This window comes from Vidua chalybeata, chromosome 15, assembly GCF_026979565.1.
Source record: "Vidua chalybeata isolate OUT-0048 chromosome 15, bVidCha1 merged haplotype, whole genome shotgun sequence".
Lineage (NCBI taxonomy): Eukaryota > Metazoa > Chordata > Aves > Passeriformes > Viduidae > Vidua > Vidua chalybeata.
This window is the reverse complement of record NC_071544.1, coordinates 16,282,292-16,296,208: the sequence shown is the minus strand read 5'-3', so window position 1 is coordinate 16,296,208 and position 13,917 is coordinate 16,282,292. Positions and strand designations below refer to the sequence as shown.

At 46.9% G+C, this 13,917-nt stretch overlaps 1 protein-coding gene across 3 annotated transcripts in view; it reads left to right on the top strand.

The window, feature by feature from the left end:
• Window positions 1-436: 436 nt before the first annotated feature.
• ERGIC1 (endoplasmic reticulum-golgi intermediate compartment 1) overlaps window positions 437-13,917 on the top strand; it is a 58,998-nt gene continuing 45,517 nt past the window's right edge. For 2 of the 3 annotated variants that reach the window (XR_008433569.1, XM_053956298.1), the window contains exon 1: window positions 437-549. Coding sequence is in view for 2 of the 3 variants with exons in the window: in XM_053956298.1 (XP_053812273.1) it covers window positions 530-549 (20 nt within the window). In the remaining variant the exon portion in view is untranslated. Of the gene's footprint in view, window positions 550-13,259; window positions 13,449-13,917 lie in introns of those variants that run through there. The other variant, XM_053956299.1, reaches the window with a different exon arrangement.

Sequence of the window (13,917 nt, the reverse complement as noted above, 5' to 3'; positions counted from 1 at the left end):
CCCCATGGAAAGGGTGCTCAGGCCCTGGAACTGCCCAGGGAGGTTTGGATCCCCATCCCTGGAGTGTCCCAGGAAGGGCTGGAGGTGGCACTCGGTGCTGTGGGCTGGGGACACGGTGGGGATGGAGCACAGCTGGGACCCGATGATCCCGGAGCTGTTTTCCAACCGAAAGAATTCCGTGATACCGCGCTGCCAGCGCCCTGAGAGCCGCGGGGGCTGAGCGGGCCACGGCGAGCGGACCCTGCAAACTGCGGCATCCCGCATCCCTCACCCCGGATCCCGCATCCCTCACCCCGGATCCCGCATCCCTCACCCCGGATCCCGGCTCCCCGAGCGCGGTGCCGCCGCTCCGTAACCCGGCGGCGGAAGCCCCGGCCGGCCCGGCCGCCCAATGGGCTGGGGCTGCGCGGCGCCGGGGCCGGGGCCGGGGCCGTCACTTCCTGGCCCTGCAGCCGCCGGCAGCGAGGCCACAGCCGGGGCCGGGGGCGGCGGCGCCCGCAGCCCGCCCGCCACCACCACCGCCACCACCATGCCCTTTGACTTCAGGAGGTGAGTGTCGCCGAGAGTCGCGACAGAGCCCGCCCGCCCCGCGGGGACCGCCCGCCGCCGCCCCGCGCCGCTCCCCGCCCGAGGGTGCGCGTGGGATGGGCGGATGGATGGATGGATGGATGGATGGATGGATGGATGGATGGATGGATGGATGGATGGATGGATGGATGGATGGATGGATGGATGGATGGATGGATGGATGGATGGACGGACGGACGGACGGACTGTGCGCAGGGAAGGGAGCGGGGAAGCTGTACCCAGCTCCATAATGCGGTTCCACCAAGCCAAAAGGGGTGTGTGCACTTTGGGTTGCCTGGGCAGGACGGAGGGAGCAGCAGGACCTGCGGGGTGATGGATGCGGGTGTTGGGGTGAAGGTGCTGGGCTGCTGCTCCTCCCGCAGGTGTCCGGGGGTCTCACTTTTTGTGAGAGGGGTCACTTTTTGGGGTGGGGCTCCTGCAGCACCTTTAGAAGGTCATGGTGCAGCTCCTACGGCAGCTTTAGGGCCATCATTCCTTACAGTGGCGTTCCCACAGCAGCTTTAGAGGGTCATTTCTTACGGTGGGGTTCCCACAGTAGCTTTAGGAGATCACAGTGGGGCTCCCACAGTGGCTTTAGGGGGTCACTGCTTAGGGTGGAGCTCCCAGAGCATCTTTAAGGGGTCACTCTTTGCAGCAGGGCTCCCACGCGAGGCTCCGTGTGCCAAAGCTGTGCCATGTGTCTCATGGCTGGGGACCAACATCGACGCCTCCACCTCTGGTTTTGCCATTTTGAGCAGGTGCAAGTTGTAGGATTGGCCTTTCTGCGTGGCTCCTTCATCCTCTGGGCCATTGCAGGCAGTGTCAGGTACCAAAGCAGAAGTGAAAAAGACCCCTCTGACTTCACTGGAGCCGAAATAGCAACTGCAGGTTCATCTTCTTTTTTGAGCTTTTCTTGAACCAGCAATTTGCATCTTTCCAAGTTCAGAGATGCCAAGGGGAAGATGCACAGATGAGTTTTCTAGTACAGATTTTACTACAACGTTAATAGTACAATAAAAAATACATTCATTTTTGGGAATATGCAGTTAACTACAGTTAACAATATGCAGTCCTTTCCATGTAGGATCATTTTGACCCCTACATGTGCACCCCTTTGAGATGGGAAATGGTGATAGTGCAGTGTTTTATTATATTCTTGCTGTAATTCTAAACCAGGCCTCTCATTTATACAGGCTAACAGGATCTTGTGTGATCCATGGGGCATTGTTGAACATGGAGGCAGTTGCTTCTGAATGAAAACTTGCTGAAGCTGGAAACAGCATCCTCTGGATCATGTGGGATCCGGGGCCCAGAGCCTCGTTTCTGCTTTTGTGTAAAATTTGATAGAAAAACTCTTCTTTGGAGACATTCTGCCAGCTGCGAATCCTATTGCCATCCATTTTCAGACTTGTAAAATACATGAACAATAAGAGATCCTGGGCTGTGGCTGTCACTTTGTAATAGCAGATAAAGAAAATGTTATTTCTGATGTCTTTGAAAATGTAATTTCTGTTGGGTCTCAGAATGTGCGTGTGGAAACACTGGCTCACCAAGAGCATAATCATCTTAAGAGACAGCACTAGTGCTTCACTTTGGAATGGAAAAAAGATGTTCAGTAAAAGCTGAATTGCAGGGTTTGTGTTAATGAGTTACGAAAACAGAGACATCAGTTCAGATCTGCATTTTAAAGATTCACAATTGCAAATAACTTCTTTGTCATTCAGAGTGGAGGATTAGAAATAGACACTTCAAAGCTCTTTTCTCAAATAACATAAGCTCACTGAACTTCAGCTTTTCTGCAAGGATGAATTTTTCAAAAGCTGCCATTGATAACAGGAATTTCCTATCTAAAGTACAGAGGAGCTATTGTCACGTGCAGCAAACCACTTTCCTGTTTTAGAAGCATGAACAGAATTCAGGACCAAAAGGTTTGAAAAGGTTAGAGCCCTTTTTAGCTGTTGTGGGTTTTGTTCATAGTGCAGGCAGTGGAACAAAATCTGCTGAGGCTGGAAAATCTTACTGTTGTAGGTAAAATATGATGCACACATTAAAAAACCCACACAGGTACTTCTGACAACTCTAGAACTTGCAATACAAAGCTCTTGGAGAAATAAGGTCACCACCCTGAGTAAGTTTCTGAATGAAGAAATGACATTTTCACTGTATAAATTTCAAAGTTTTTCTCTCAGAGTTTTCAGCAGGATGTTCCCTTTGGCAGGTACAGTTTCTACCCTGCCTTTTACATGCCTGCGTGTGACTAGAGGTTTGGATTGTTAAGAAACTTTGAGAAATGCCCCTGCATATCTTCTAGAGTCCAGAATTCCATGTGGAAATTCCATGTTGTGTTCAATTCCATGTGGAAATTCCATGTTGTGTTCAATTCCATGTGGAAATTCCATGTTGTGTTCTTCTGGAGGCCACACATTTCACGTTGCATCTGAAGGAATTCTGGCCTTAGCTGCTCTGCCGAGGACATTTGGGAAGGCAAGGTTTTGTTGTTTCTGTATCCTCCCCTTTCCTAGAGCTTTATTTTTGGTATTTTAGGGTGGCAGGATGTTGATAGCTGGCACCAGGTTTAGAGAGGGCATTGTAGAGCAGCTGCAAGTTCAGGCTTTGAGCTCTGTTTCCACACAAAGTAGCTCTAGGAGGAATAGGTTGCCCAAACCTCATCTGGAGATGATGAAGACACAAATGACAAGTAATTAAAGCAGCCCAGGACAAAAATGTCCCTTTTCTTCACCAGCTAAAAGTCAAAGAAATAATTTACTTCCATGGGACTCAATCTCTTTGCTCTGTCTTAAACTTAGCTAGATTGAAGAACTGAAATGGCTTAAAAATCTTTCTTGGAAGTTGTCTCCATCAGCCAGTCTGATATGGAAGTAGCTTGGTTTGTTATATGTACTTTTTTGGTACAGTTTTTTTTTTTTTTCTATAGGACTTCTGTTTTCTTGGCTTATCAGTGGTTCCCTTTCCTACTACAAACTTCATTTAATTCATAAATAAACCAATATTTTCACAGTAATCTCACATGAATAATAATTATTCTGTGTCAAGTATCTTTAGGGTTTTAATAGTACTCAGAATTTACCTAATGCTTTTCATTTTTCAAAGCATTTAATTCAGACTAATCCCCCTAGTCCTGCTGTGATATTGGTACAGAACCAAGTTTTCAGCTTCCAGATTGAAGCCTTCAGTACAGGTCTGCTCAGTGCATGTCACAAGAACCCAGCCCTCCTACAGAACTACTAAATCAGTTTGTATTTCCAGAAGGCCTGCTTCTTTCCTATTTTTTAACACCCATTTGGCTGAAAGAGAGAGACAGATTTTTCCCTTCTTTCCCATGTCCTGGTTTTTAGAACTTGTGTCAGCAAAGCAGCTTTGCATGTGTTTGATGGGGGGTTTTGAGTTCTCTTACTGGAGCTGAAAGAGTATTTCCCCTTGGAGCCTTTAAGGTCTGGTGTCACCTGCACACTTGCAGCCTCTGAGGATGGTTCAGATCATAATTAGATTAAACTCTAAGCCTGGGTCATCTTGAGTGGTGATTGTGAGCCAGCCAGAAGGGATCCCACATGTTGTGTGATCCCCTTAGCAGGAGGCTGAGCTGGTGCTGGGACTTCAAACTGCTCAGGTGTTGAGAATGGCACAACTAAAAATGAGAATTACAGCTGCAGGAATGCAGTGGAGGAGGACACGGTGGGGAGAAGCACTGCTGTGAGTTCTCTTGACTCTCTCTGGTGGCTTTTCTTTGCACCTGCCTATTTGCATGGAAGAGTTACTGATGGGTTTGTAAGATACTGAAACTTCTGAACCATCTTGGTCACTTTAGTTGGTTACACCAAGAAAAACTAAAATAGACCATTCTGAAGTCAAGTTTTTCTTCTAATCCTGGGTAATTCACAGTTGTGCCCTGGCCAGGTGTTTCACACAGTGGCAAATGTCTGTGAATCCTTATTTTTATGTTTAATTGAGAACTTCAGGATTTATTTCCCACACTTAATCATTGTGATGTTTTCATTAGGTTGTTTTTTTTTTTTTTTTTTTTAATGTTGTTCCTTGTTTGGTTTTGGGGTTTGGTTGGTTTTTTTTTTCACAATGTGATAAACCTGTATGAAGTAACAATGTGCTGTACCCGGATTTTAGAGGTCATGGGAAAGGAGCCAGGCTTAGAAAGGATTTAGATTTAAATGCTGATCTAGAGTAGAAGGCAAAAACTTTTATTCCATCTGCACAGTATGACAGGCTCCCACTGTCAGCTGTTCTTTGGCATATCTGTGATAAATTATATTTTAGTGTGGGTGTGCTGATTCAGACCTATGGATCATTTTTATTGTTTTGGGACACAGGCAGGTCTTTACTTTAGTTCCTGCAGGTTTTCATTTAAATCAAATTGTTCAATCTTAACCAAAGCTGACACACTCCAACCTTCCTGCTCTTAGCAAAGGGAGTTTGTTTGGTTTTAAATTAGACCTAAGCGTTGTGGTGGTGAATAGACAAACTGATGCTCACTCTTGTGACCAGGCACAGTTGTGAAATCAATTCCTGACCAAAAGAAAAATGAGGCGACCATGAAAGACTATTTTGTTCCTTCTGTTCTGAAACCCAAAGACTAAAATCAAGTTATTTGCCTTAACAAGTGAATGAGGAGGTGTCTGAGGGGTGCTTAATTTGGAAAAGATTTTTCTCTGTAGACTCAAAATCACCTAAAATGCCCTGGTTTGTGCTCATTAATCTGGGCAGGAATCAATTTCACAACTGTGCCAGGTCACAAGTGTGAGCATCAGTCTGTCCATTCCCCATCACAACTCTAAGGTCTAATTTAAACCCAAACATACTCCCTTTGCTAAGAGCAGTAAGGTTGCAATGATTTTGTCCAAAATACTGATTCCTGTATGTGATTGAGCTGGTAGCCATCACTTCCTAAATTAATGTCTGGGGGCCGTAGCACAGCTCTGTTTGGGTAGTTACAGATGTACAGAATTACAGAATGACAGAATATTCTCTTGGAAGGGACCCACAAGGATCCGACCCCACAACCTTGGCATTATTAGCAGCATGCTCTGACAAACTGAGCTCGTTTCAGCAGTAACTGCATTTCCATCCCCACCTGCAGCCACGTCTGGAGCCTGTTCCAGTTCACATTGTGCAATGCCACTGGTAAACAACCCTTGCAAGTGGTATTGCTGCCACCTTACGTAATGACCAACGTGGATTTGGGTGCCAAGCAGTGCCATGACTAACTTTGGCTCAACAATAGCCCTTTGAGGGCACCTGAGAAATTATTCTGCAGTCACAGCAGTCAGATGGGCAGGCAGAGCTGTACAGACAGAGTCTATTGATGTTTGTGCCACAAATAACTGATTATACATGGTGTGCATGTATGTAAATATTTCTTTCTAAGTGCCCCTAGTGCATCATTTCTCTCAAAATACCAGCGGAGCAGAGATTTTTTCCCTGAGTAAGTAGGGAAATATTAAAGTCTGGCTTTGTAGGAAAGTTTTGCATTGTTCCTTGTGAACTTTAACTGTCCTCCTTTGTTCAGTCCTTGGTGACACAGATGCTTCCTTCATGCCATCATGGTTCATTGCTGTGAAAATGACTGAATCACACTGTAAACAGAGCTGAAGCAATGCCACCAGCCTGGACGGGGAGCTGTGGACGTTGTTGAGCTCGTATTTTGAAGTGTGCTGGTGTATTTTTTAGGCATGTAGTTCAAATGGTGGAGGTGGTGAGGAAAGAATAGTCTTGCAATGAACGAAGGAGTGGGGAATCATCTGTTTTTCTTGTCTTCTGTCCAAGTACAAGCCCTGAAGTGATGTCTAGGTATTCCTGTACAGAGCCAGCTGCTCTCGAAATGGAAAACTTGGTCTGCCAAAAAATTAACCGCAGCCTTGCCACAATCTACAAAATCTTCCTTATACTGAAATGCCTGCGTATTTTAGTAGTAAATCTTCTTTTTACTGAAATGTCAGAGTATTTCAGTAATAATCATGGCAGACACACAAGATGTAGTTGGCCAGTGCAACTCACTGAATTGTGTTTGGATGTTTGCTTTTCTGTTTGGTTTTTTTTGAAGGATGTTTCCAAATGAGATGTATTTCATTTAATTCAGAGATGCCAGAAAGATTGGCATGTAATAGCAGAGCCTTCAAAATGCTCTGTTAAAATGTGCAGGCTTGTATTACTGCTGAGAGGATTTCAGGAGGTCATGATTCCATAGTGTTTTATTTAATTATATCCTAAAGCAGATCACCTGGCTTCCAAACTGTCCCTCTCTGCAGACCACTGTGTGCCCCTTAAAACATCAGTAATGTAAATGTGACACAGTTAATCAGTTGATGTAAATGTAATTGTTTTCTGATAAAGGTGAAGTCTTTGAGCCTTGCTTGGATTCTGTCTCATTCTAAATGAAACATGGCCCAGCTGCACTGAAATCTGAATGTGGCTGCTGCATTATAACTGGTTATATCTGGACCAAAAACCAGTGGTAAACCTGCAAGTGGCAGCTCTTGAGTCTGTATCAGTTATGTTTATTTTAGTGAGCATCCATACAGGTATTTCTGGGAAATTGTATCAAACCAGGGACTTGACTTGGAAGCTGGGCAATGCAAAAGAGTTGTACTTGCTTGTAGGTAACACACTTAAATGCAAATAAAAAGCAGGACTGAGTTGTGGAAGCTTGTACAGAAATTTTTGTCTTCTTGGATTGGAATTTAAATAGGAGAACCTGAGCTGGTCACTGCAGAGTTACTGATATTCTGAAAAAGTACAATATATTTTAATCCTTTGTATGGGATAGGAGTTTCTCTTGCTGATATGGAGAAGTATCTCTCTGCAGTAGGTATGGATTGGCCTGTGTGTTTTTGAGGGAAGCCTTATGAATATGGAGTTGTTTTCTTCACATATCACCCTCTCCCCCTTTTTTTCTTGATTCCCCAGATGTTATATTTGTTCATGCTCTTTTGTACCAGTCTCTGATTTTTGTGCTGAGCAAGTGCAGCTGGCACTTAAACCAGAAAGTAGCTTCCCCAAGTAAAACCTGCACATTTCTGATGCTAAAATATTTGTTCTCAGATCTTGTCCCAGGGTGTTCAGCAGTGCAAGGCAGCAGCAGAACCTTAGTGTTTTGTGATTCCTGGAAGCTGTGGGAAAGACTATGGTACAGCTCTTTTTCCATAGCTCTTTGGTTGTGTGCAGGTAAATTCTTGGAAATCACAGTCCAGCTTTGAATTTTGTTCAGTGTCTGCTGCAGATCAGGACTTTTGTTTATTTGTGGGACGGGAATGTTGCAGGAGGTTGAGGACCCTGAGCTGGCAGGTGTCCCACTGGGAAAAGGAGAAATGTTCACCACCAAGGGTGGAAGTGCTGGGGAGCTGCAGGAACCAGGATCTCTGAGCTGAAAAGGCTCTGGGCCAGGAAGGTTCCAGTCAGCTGATGGCATTCAAGTATCTGAAAATCTGCTTGGATTGGGGAGCAGCCATATATATGTGTTTCATGCTCTTCCCCATTCTCTGTGTTCTCCAGAAATGCTGCTCCCACTCAGCAGTACAATGGCTCTTACAGTCCAGCAAAGGGCTGGATCCCTTTAAATACCAGTCCCCTTACTTGAGCATTTTTATTTCGTGACACTTGCCTCCTGTTTTGATGAAGCAAAGTGTAATTTGCTCACTTTATTAAAAATACATTTCTCTTCCATCCTTCATTTTGACACCTGCTTCACTGCCTAAAAGGAAATAAAATGCTTGCTGGCAAGACTCCACCTTTGAGTATTTGAGATTATACTTTCCTCCTCCTCCTAATTGCCTTTGGAATGTGTTTGAGCCTAACATTTTATTTTGAAGGAAAAAGAAAAGTGATGTACCGCTTCCTGTCTTCCATCCTTCAGTGTCACCTAAAATAGTTGCACTTTTGGCATATTGCAGCAATACAATTGCTGAGTATACTCCTGAGAGAACAAGGATATGCACTGGAAGAATAAAACCACAAAATTTGGCACGTGGTTGACAAAAAGGTTTTCTGCAGGACAGCATAATAGAACCACAGAGCAGGCAGAAGGGAGGAGAAAAGAGAACTGGAATCAATCTAAGTGTGAGCAGAATGTATGAATTCTCGTGCCTTTTTTTTTCATCAGCTGCTGTGAGAATTGGAAGTGTTTTGTCCTAGAAATAGATGGGTTTGTTTTTCTGTCCCTATGCAGATCCTGTACCTGCTAAGTAACCAGCAGGCCAGATGACATAATGTGCTCAGGCTGGTGCCTCCAAGGTTCTCTCAGCCCCTCTCCCTAAATGTCCAGTTACCCAAAGGCTGGATTATATAATTAATGACAGTCCTCCTGGCCTAACCTTGTTTTCTTGTTCTCAGTACTCCTCCTTGTTTCAGACACTTCCTCTGTTGGTTTCATTATGTTCTTGGAACTGGAATTAAGAGGGAGGAGCTGGCTGGCAAGGAAACCTATTCCAACATTTCACTCCTGGGTTTGTAAGAGTGGAGAGCCAGCAGGTCAGAAAAAAAATCCTGCTTGCTTTGAAAACTGGTGTGATGTTGTGAGTGAGAAGTCAGTCATACAGCACTTGAAAAATTGCAGTCTTCACCTGCTTGCAGTCCAGATAAACTGGTTTAAAACTCCATCAGCCCCTCCACCTCCTGTCTGGTCCTTCTCATATCAGAGCTTGCTCAAAGTAATTGAGGATTAAACAGTTTCTGATGTAATTCTGAAGCCTTGAGAGTTTCTCCAGTAAAGCTGAGGTTGTGCAGTGTGTGTGTGTTAATGTCCCATTGTGTGTAAATGAGGCCTGGCCGATTGCTTAATGATGTGTGTAATTTATCTGCTGTTCCGGGGGTGTTAATGTTATAAAATGTGTTAATAACTGCTTGGTATTTACAAGTATCGGCTTATTGGTCCGGCTTTGAATCTGTATTTGCATCTCCAGCTCACACTCAGGTCCAGGCTTTGGTGTTTGTGTATTCAGTGTTTATTTTCTGTGTGAAACTGCGATTAGCAGGATCACTTATCTTACTTTGCACATGCTTCAAAGTTTGTGTCCCAATTCACAAAACCATCGGGGACTGTTCACAAACTGCTCTCCAGGCACAGCCCTGGTACTGAACCAAGCTCGGCTCTTGCAGAGCACATCCAGTTTGTTTTCCTAAAGCCACCTTCCTGCTGCTTTCCTTGTACAGACCTTCAAAGAACCAGAGAATCACAAAATGTTCTGAGCTGGAAGTGACCCACGAGGATCATTGATCCAGCTCCTGCCTCTGGTACAGACACCTCAACAATTCCATCTCGTGCATCCCTGGGAGTGTTGTCCAAACTCTCCCGGAGCTCTGACAGCCTTGGTCAGTGCCCCACGACCCTCTGGGCAAAGAACCTTTTCCTAATATCCAACCTAAAACCCCTCAAACACAAGCCCAGCCATTCCTCAGGTAGAATTTGGAGCTCTGCTGGTTTAGCTTCAGATATTTGCAGCTGTCCCATCTGTAGATTGCCACGTGCTCGAGGAGAGGTGGGCAGATGTTGCCAGGTGCTGCTGTGCAGAATGAACAGGAGCTGAGGAAGAAAGGTTTAATTGAGTGGAACAGGAATTACACAGTGACAGAACAAACTCAGGTCTGTTGGCTCCCACTGCTCATCCCGGGATCGCAGCCTGGCTCTGCCAGAGCTGTCCTGAGCTGCTCCCTGCACATCATGTTCTCATCTGCCAGCAGACAGGAAACATAGAAATGTCATCTAAACAAAGAATTAGCAGAGTGAAGGGCTCAGAGTCAGTAGTTCCCATTTTCTGCCCCTGCTACTGACTTCCTACCATTGTTTTCCCATTCATTTAAACAGATTTCACCTACTTGGTTGGACTGGGGAGAAGAGTGATTGATTTTATTGTCTGTGCTGGGTTGTAGGAGCTAAGTGTTCTTGCAGAGTTGTCAGAACATGCACTTGCCTTTGGGTGGGAAGAAAAACATCTAAAGAAAGGATTTCAGAATTAAATCTTGCACTAATATTTCTCAATGAAAATAGAAAAATCAATGCTTTCTATACGCATGTAGAGTAAGGTGTCAGAATAAGGCGGCTCTACTGCTTCACCTATTTTAGAATTAATTTACCATGTGTAGAAATTCTTCTTTCTTTGCTAGATTTGTGAAGCAAAATTGGAGATTTTTGCCCAGCACAGGTACAGCAAGGAGCACAGGAACTGAAAATGCAGAGGGTGTTGGAACTCGGCACTTTTTTAGTGTCAAGTGAGAGAAGCTTTGCTTTAAAAGGACAGGCTTTTCTTGATGCTTCCCCAATTAAAGCCCATCCTTTCCTAGTTCACAGACTTGCTCCAAAATGCTGGTTCAACCAGGTCTGACTTTTTTCCCTGTAGCAGCTCTCAAGCACCTGGGGAATAATCCAGCCCAGGGCATTGCTGAGCAGTCTGTGTCCCTTGCCCAGCCTTCCTTTTATTCCTCTTCTCACCAGTCTGGTGATGCCCAGCCCCTGTCAGGGTCACTAAGCAGAGGGGAGCTGTGTCCTGCTCGTGCCTTCTCTGTGTCTCAGATCCCAGCTGTTCTCCAGGGCCATCTTTGCTGGTTTTTTTCACATATTCGGTCCTTTGGAGTGGGGTAACTGATCTTTCAGGCCATCTCTGCACACCCCAGCTGTTACACTGCTGAATAAAATCAATTTAAGAAGTAAAGACGTTAATCTTTTTATCTCTGGTCCTTGGGCACAGGAGTTCTAGGGATGGTTTCAACAACTGTGAGCAGTGAAACTCCCCCCAGCTACTTCCGACAGGCGTCTGGGATTTTATTTTTTAAGTAAATGGTATTTTGCTAATCAAAAGAGTGCCTTGTGTGCAAACCTGACACAGCTGTGCTGTTTGTTCTACCTCTGTATTTCCCCTCAGCTTGAGCTGTCACGTTGAAAGCTAAATTGGTGGCTTTAGATTTATCCATTTTACAGAAGTAACAGCTTTGCTTTTCAAGATCTTACCACGAGTGTCTGATGTGCTTTGTAGGTGGGAATGAAGCCAGAAAAGTGTGTTCTGATAGAAGTTCCTGCCTGCCTTTGGTGGAGTGAGACTGTGCCTAAGCCTGCTTGGTTTGATTTAGAGCTAGGTGGCCTCTGAAGAGCTTAAAAGCCACCTGATGGCCTGCGCTCCTCAGCTGGTGTGCTTGGGCTCCTGGTGCCCAGCAGCTTTGCTGACAAAGCAGGGGTGAATTGTCCCAAAGTCATTGTCTGGGAGCAGTGACCCAAGGAAACAGAGGAACAGTTGCTGCCTGTTAAACAGCTTAGAAGTGATTGGATTTTTATTTAATTTTTTTTCCAGTAACCCTGGAGTATTCTGTATGCCTTCTTAGTTTCTCATATTTTTTTGTAGCCCTATCTATTTTGTGGGGTTTTTTTTCTTTTTTTTTTTTTTTTTTTTTTTTTTTTTTTTGTGTGTTTTTTTGTTTGTTTGTTTTTTTTGGTGTTGGTTTTTTTTTTTTTTTTTTTGGTCTGTCTCAAGAGATAAGTCTGGGGACAGCAGTTTCACAGGGTGGGCCAGGCTGGAGGGGCCCACGGAGCGTCACTGGTGCCACCTCCCTGCTCCAGCAGGGCCAGCCCCGGGCACAGGGCACTGCAGCGTGTCCAGACTGCTCTGGAATGGGACTCCACAGCCTCTCTGGGCTCTGCTCAGGGCTGGCACTGCCCAGGGCAGCAGTTCTGCCTCCTGGGCAGGGGAATTGCTGGGCTCGGGCCCTGCCCGGGGCTCTGGGGCCATCGCTGGGCCTGGGGCAGAGCTGGGCCTGCTCTGAGCTCTGCACACAGGGACAGACAGGGACAGACAGGGGGACACAGGGACACACAGGTGACACAGGGACAGACAGGGGGACACAGGGACACACAGGGGGACACAGGGGGACACAGGGGGACACAGGGACAGACAGGGACAGACAGGGACAGACAGGGGGACACAGGGACACACAGGGGGACACAGGGACAGACAGGGGGACACAGGGACAGACAGGGGGACACAGAGGGACACAGGGACAGACAGGGGGACACAGGGACACACAGGGGGACACAGGGACACACAGGGACAGACAGGGGGACACAGGGACAGACAGGGACACACAGGGGGACACAGGGACAGACAGGGGGACACAGGGACACACAGGGGGACACAGGGACACACAGGGGAACACAGGGACAGACAGGGGGACACAGGGACACACAGGGACAGGGGGACACAGGGACAGACAGGGGGACACAGGGACACACAGGGACAGACAGGGGGACACAGGGACAGACAGGGGGACACAGGGACACACAGGGACAGACAGGGGGACACAGGGACACACAGGGGGACACAGGGACAGACAGGTGACACAGGGACAGACAGGGGGACACAGGGACACACAGGGACAGACAGGGGGACACAGGGACACACAGGGGGACACAGGGACAGACAGGTGACACAGGGACAGACAGGGGGACACAGGGACACCCTGGGACCCTCAGGGACACCCAGCCCCTCTCACTGGGGCTCCTCTCCAGGCTGGGCAGCCCCAGCTCCCTCAGCCTTTCCTGGGCACCGAGATGCTCCAGGCCCTTGCTCAGCACAGCAGCTGAGGAGCACAAGCCATCAGACAGGGGGACACAGGGACAGACAGGGGGACACAGGGACCCCCTGGGACCCCCAGGGACAGCCAGGGCTGAAGCCCCTCTCACTGGGGCTCCTCTCCAGGCTGAGCAGCCCCAGCTCCCTCAGCCTTTCCTGGGCACCGAGATGCTCCAGGCCCTTGCTCAGCTCCACAGCCTCCACTGGTCCCAGGATCTCCAAGTCTCCATTCCTGATCCAGAAGCTACAGCCTGAGGATCTGGTTTACTTCATATTTACGTGTTGGATGCTGGGGAGAGGGTGGGGAATGCTATCCCTGGGTGTTCCAGGGGCTGATCACAGACCCCACCGAGCTGGAGGGAGCCAGGTTTTCTCTGGGGCATTTCTAATTCTCAGGCTTTGCTGAGATGAGCAGAGAAGCTGCCTGAGAAGTCAACAGAGCACACAGAAATGCTCCTTGTCACTCAGCAGCATGCCTCTGGTGGGAAGGTTTCTCTAGAAATACCACTGGGGATTAAAGCCAGGGCGTTTCCATTCGTGTCTCCAGCCTGAATGATCCTGCTCTGACAGCAGGCAGAGCTTCCTTTTGATACCATGAATTCACATGGAAAATAACCAACATGGCCTGGGTTTTTTCCTCCCCTTCTGCCTCCAAGCTGCACTGATTTGGGGAAGGGGAGAAGGGAAGCTGAGACAAGATGGTTAAACACTGTTCTCCCCTTTGTAACACCAGCCTCTTCTGAAGTGTTCCTGGAGAGATAAAATGGAG